Here is a 6,046-nt window from a genome sequence, read left to right as displayed (position 1 = left end):
GGTCTCTTCCAACCTAGATGATTCTGTGATTCTGTGATCGTCTAGTCAAACCTTATTCTATGGACAGGGACAATTTCCATTAGATTAGGTTGCCCAAAGTCACTTGCCAACTGGCCTTGAACAAGGGCTCACCTTTCTGCGTTAGAGTTTAAGCAACGGTTTGTTGGGAGGATTTGGTGTTCTGCAGAGGGTGTCAGGTCTGTGGCTGGGGTATGGACAAGCTTCGTGGTTTATGGTTTTCTTTAGGTCTGCCAAGAAGTCGTCTAGGGTTAAAGAAAGTGTTTTAATGCTAGTGTTAAGGGAAGGGATTAGGATGAGCAAGAGAGTAAAGGTAAGGAAAGGGGCTATGGGCTGAGTTCTGCTTGAAGGGATACTCTGAGGTCAGGTATTACTGCAGGGGATTTCTGTCAAGGTGTTGGAGCAACATTCAGGTTTTGGGATTGGGGTTACTGGTCCAAACAGGGTAAGTGTTTTACATGACTGTTTTAAGCCAGTTTTAAAGCACCATCAATATTGCATGAAACCTCTTACCTCTACAAAATTGTTAATTTCTGCTTCCTAAACTCCTCTTCCCTCCCCTAAATCTCACTTCCCTCTTGGCCAGGCTTCTCCTGTCATCCTCATATTGGTTATCTTATTGGGATCAGCTTTCTGTTGGCTTTCATAATCTCAGAGTATCTGTCTCACTCTGTTGGCTACTCTGTTCCTGAGACAGAAGTGGTGTTGTAGTCGGTAGGGAAAAGGGCACAAAGTTCAGTAGGAGCATCCTGCACGTTCCCCTTCCACTCCACACCTCCACAAAAGTGTACATCCTATGAAGAAGCATTGGTTCCAGAATGACTCCTATGGATCCTGGGTAACATTTTGCAGGCCTTCGTGCAGGATTTACCTCCTCTCAGGCATCTTGGAGGCAGTAGCCACCCCTAAGGAGAAAACTAAAAACACCTATGAGGTATGAGTTTAGTCAAAATTTGAGATCTCTGACATGACAACCAGAGGTGCTGCTCTGCAGAGCGAGGGAGCTGTGGTGCCCGGGGCACGGGGGCACTCTGCAGGGCCATGCTGGGCAGGCTGGGAGGCAGACCCAGCTCATGGGGTCACTGCCATTGCCCCAGGGCTGCAAGGAGTCACTCACCAGGCTCCTTTGCTGGGGCTGCTGCATGCCCTGGGGCTGCAGAGCTCTCCTCTGCCTGCTCACACCAGATTGAGCACTTGAGCTCTGCTCAGTCCAGTTTTTCTGCTCAGTTTTTTTTTTTTTTTTTTTTTTTAATAGCTTCTTTGCTAGTTCACAGGAGATGGGAATACACTGCAGCTGAGACCTATGAATTTCTACTCGCTTCTTTATTGTCTATAGCTACACAGAAAGCCTGGCTTTAAATATACATGACTTGATTAGGAAAAGTAAACAGATAAATGAACAGGTAGGAGGCTAACAATGACATTAATTAAATCGACTCCACAACATGGAGAATATATTTATTAAGAAAAATAATATCAAATTACTTTCCTAACTGTTTCTGAGATACTCGGAATGTAAAGGCACATTATATTTTCTTAAGAAATATGTATTCAAAAAATTTCCTCACTGCATCCTTGAGCTCCTGGTTCCTCATGCTGTAAATGAGGGGGTTCACTGCTGGAGGTAACATGGAGTACAGAAAAGATACTGCAAGGTCTAGGGATGGGGAGGAGAATGAGGGGGGCTTCAGGTAGGCAAACATGATAGTGCTGACAAACAGGGAGACCATGGCCAGGTGAGGGAGGCACGTGGAAAAGGCTTTGTGCCGGCCCTGCTCAGAGGGCATCCTCAGCACTGCCCTGAAGATCTGCACATAGGACACCACAATAAAAAGAAAGCAACCAACAACTAAACAAGAGCTAAATGCAGTAAATCCAACTTCCCTGAGGTAGGCATCTGAGCAGGAGAGCTTGAGGATGTGGGGGATTTCACAGAAGAACTGGTCCAAAGCATTGCCATGGCAGAGGGACAGGGTAAATGTAGTGGCTGTGTGCAGGACAGCATTGAGAAAGCCACTGCCCCAGGCAGCTGCTGCCATCTGGGCACAAGCTCTGCTGCCCACGAGGCTCCCGTAGTGCAGGGGCTTGCAGATGGCAACGTAGCGGTCATAGGCCATGACGGTAAGAAGGGAAAACTCTGCTGTGATAAAGAAGACAAAGAGAAAGACCTGTGCAGCACATCCTTGATAGGAGATGGCCCTGGTGTCCCAGAGGGCATTGGCCATGGCTTTGGGCAGAGTGGTGGAGATGCAGCCCACGTCGAGGAGGGCGAGGTTGAGGAGGAAGAAGTACATGGCAGTGTGGAGGCGGTGGTGGCAGGCTACGGCGCTGAGGATGAGGCCGTTGCCCAGGAGGGCAGCCAGGTAGATGCCCAGGAAGAGCACGAAGTGCAGGAGCTGCAGCTCACTCGTGTCTGCGAATGCCAGCAGGAGGAACTCTGTGATGGAGCTGATGTTGGGCATTTTCTGACATTGAACACTGTTGTCTGTAGAGAAGGAGAAGGCAGAAAAAGTTTAGAAGACAATTCTCTGAGGAAAACCTACTGCAAGCCTTAGACCACTCTCATCTGAAGCCTCTCTCTTGCAAAAAGAGCTTTCTGTAGCTCTATCGCTTGAGTCCCAGGTGATGTTGGGTGAGACTGGCACTGCAAGCATGGGTTACTGGGGACTTTAGAGGTGTCCTTCCTTCTGTGAAGCAGTCAGAAAGCAGGAACAAGGGGGAAACTCAAGTTCAGTCCACTTATGAGATCCATGAACTTTGCAGGGTTGTTGCAAAAAACACCTCCAACCACACTGTAGAGCGAGTCAGATTTTATTATGCTTAGTAGAACAATCACACTCTTGTGTTTCCAAAGAAGGAGAGACAGCTTAAAGCAAAGAAGCCCCAACCCCAGTGCAGATGGACAGAATCCGCACCTTATCTCCAGGTACATGAGCAGGATCTCAGCTTTTCCCTCTTCTCCAAGAGTGCAGAGGCCTCATTCCAGCTGCCCACAGACAGCCATCCAGCAGCACAGACATGGTTTTAGTACAGAGATGTCTTCTCCTTGAGGTACCTGGATAACACAAGGATGCCACGAGAGAGCTGCATCCTGCGGGAAAGAAGCATGCAGCCTAGCACAATGCCCCATGGACAGAGCTGGATATTCAAAATCTGGGGTGTCCCAATACCCAATCTGCATCCCCTGCAGTGTCTGGAGGAGACTTGGACACCCAACTCTTGGCTAAAAAGGGCAGCTGGGTTATGACACTCCAAGGGGCTTCTGCCAGACTTCCTCACCTCACACTGCAACCCAGCAGGACTCTCAAAGCCTACTGTATTGCCCACTGCCCTCCCAGAAACAAGACCCAGCAGGAGACCCTTCCAGGACCTGCAGCTGTATGGCCCTGCAGCCAGACCCTTACCTTGTCAAGGGCTGTGCAGGTTTCTCCTGCAGGCAGCTCTCAGCATCCTCCCACTGCCAAGTGCCTCCAAGCCCTCTCTCCTTCTCTCCTCTGTGTGTGCCAGCTGCGGTCAGAGCCCCCAGCCCTGCTCCGCTGTGCAGAGGAGCTGCTCCTGGGCACAGCTCTCTCTCTGCAACAGGAACACTTTTGAAATGAGTTTTCTCTGTCCCACGAGCCCAGCCCAGCTCAGCAGCACAGCATCAGCCCAAGGCAGTGCAAAGACCATCCTGGGGGCTTTGCTGATGAGCCCACAAACCTCAGGCATTCAAAGACAATTGAAGACATCTCTCCAGAGGTCCAAGTCAGAGGCAAGTTTCCTTCAGTGTCCCCCTGAGGGCCAGCACTGACACAGCCTCCCTGGGAGCTCGTTAGAGCAGGACACTGGAGGCAGTGAGGACAAGGAGACAAAGGCAATGTGAAGGTGACACTGATGTATAGGAAAAGTGGATGTGTGTCACCAAGAACAAGGGCCAGGACTTGACATCCATCCCATTTTAAGGGGGATCCTTTCCCTTGACAGGTTGCTCAGGGCTCTTTGTGGGGCAGTAGGAGATGGGGATGTGCATTGCAAAGTGCAGGAGAATGGTACAACCCCTGCCTGGTTCATGGTTGGGGGTGAGGAGGCAATGAAGCCCTGGTGCTTTAACGATCAGCTGTCTCCTCATAGGCCTCAGTGGCAGAGACAACAGCCATAGCCATGGACACAAAGACCTGGGTCCTGTTGGGACTTTCAGCCTTGCCATAGCCCTTGATCCTCTCCACACCAGGCTGTCGTAGGGACTCCTAGACCTGTATGTCTTTTCCTGCTGGCTGCAGACCCTCTTCTGTGTAGTGCCACACTGGATCTCTGAGGAGTCTGATAACTCAGATCTTCTTGGTGGCCATGCTCCTCGTAAGGAGCTCTGTGGGTAGCTGGCCTAGCTGCTGATCAGGCACCACTGCTCATATGGCATCCCTCGTGGTGCCCAGACCCTCCTCCTCCTGGGCACTGCTCACTCATCAGGCTCCCATTCTGCCCTGATGTGTGGGGTTCCTCTTCCTCTGTTTCAGGACTGGGCACTTCTCCTTGTAAATGCCAAGAGGTTTCTGTAGGCAAAATCCTGCAGTTTCTCAAGGTTGCCCCACACAGATGCTCCATTCTGTCAGCTTTTCATGTCTACAGGCAGACATTTAAAACTTTGCATGTTATTGTGCTATCTCTGAGAAGACAGCAGCATCAGGAAAGTTTGGATAATACAGGAGTAACCAGTTGAATGGCATTGCAGCGCAGAGCCACAGAAGAGAATGGAAAGCTGCCAGGTTCCACGTCTTCTGTGCTTCCTTCTCATGCATGCTGTCAGTTTGTCTGGAGCTGTGTCCTGAATGTTATGGGGCTGTGCAGGTGAAAAATAGAAGGGCCAAAGCCCAGCTGGAGCTCAATCTCTCTGTGACTCTCAAAGACAATGAAAAACTGTTTATAAAAATACTATAAATAAAGGAAGATTAAGAAGAACTATCATCCTTTATTAGATATGCGGGAAATCTGGTGAAGACCTCGAGATAACGTAATGGATGAGGTACTTAATGCCTTCTTTGCCTCTGACTAGATCAGTGAGACCAGTTGTTCCACTGGACATTTATTCCTCCTCATGGCCATTGCCAACATTCCTGGGCACACATTTTGGCAAGTTTTTCTCTCCTGCTCTTTCCTACTACCACAGAAAGCTCCATCAAGGTGGAAACCACTCCTCAAGTAGGCATCCCAACCCAGCAGGCTCCTTGTGGCCTGTCAGCCAAGCACACACAAGTCACCTCAGCAGCAGCTTCCAAGCCAGGGGCCTGCTGCTGGCCTTGCAGCTTTTTGGCTAGACACAGCCAAGCCTTGTGCCTGCTGCTGCCCAGTCATGGACTCAAGCAGAAGGGACACGACAACCCATCTGGGGGTCTTCACACACAGACACACACACACACACAGAATTTCTAGGTTGGAAGAGACCTCTAGATCATCCAGTCCAACCTTTGACCTCTTTCTGCCTGGGTCCTACTGGGTCTGGAGGCAGAGGGGATCCCACAGTCAGCATGCCAAGCAGGTGGCCAGGCTTCTCCTGTCATCCTCATATTGGTTTTCTTATTGGGATCAGCTTTCTGATGGCTTTCGTGATATCAGAGTATCCGTCTCACTCTGCTGGCTACTCTGTTCTTGAGACAGAAGTAGTATTGTAGTCAGTAGGGAAAAGGACACCCATCTCAGTTCACCACGTTGCTCTCATCCCTTGATTTCACCCATGTCTCCTCAACCCTCACCAGCTGTTCCTTGAAACATGAAGCCATGGTCTGATAAGGGGGTTACCTTTGGCACCACAGCATGACCCTTTGAGGGACATTTCTTCCTCCTTGTGGCCAGTGCCAACCTTCCACAGCACTTTGTTGCATTTTTTTTTCTCTCCTGCTCTTTTCTACAACCAAAGAAAGCTCCATCAGGTTGGAAACCACTCCTGAAGTAGGCATCCCAACCCAGCAGGCTCCTTGCGGCCTCAGCCAACCAGACAAAAGTCACCTTAGCAGCCATGGGACTCCATCTCCAAGTCACCTCCAAGCCATGGGCC

The 6,046-nt window shown here is 50.0% G+C and overlaps 1 protein-coding gene across 1 annotated transcript; it reads right to left on the bottom strand.

Moving 5' to 3' along the window:
• Nucleotides 1–1,544: 1,544 nt before the first annotated feature.
• LOC309888257 (olfactory receptor 14C36-like) lies at nt 1,545–2,480 on the bottom strand (the record flags this gene model as incomplete). The annotated part of the gene is made up of 1 exon (XM_082780495.1): nt 1,545–2,480. The coding sequence occupies one exon, from the start codon at nt 2,478–2,480 to the stop codon at nt 1,545–1,547; it is 936 nt and encodes a 311-aa protein (XP_082636621.1).
• Between the last annotated feature and the right edge of the window lie 3,566 nt (nt 2,481–6,046).

Source organism: Aythya marila (genome assembly GCF_965140915.1).
Source record: "Aythya marila genome assembly, chromosome: 28".
Taxonomy (NCBI): domain Eukaryota; kingdom Metazoa; phylum Chordata; class Aves; order Anseriformes; family Anatidae; genus Aythya; species Aythya marila.
Note: the sequence above shows the minus strand (reverse complement) of the source record. Positions and strands in the feature narration are given on the sequence as shown.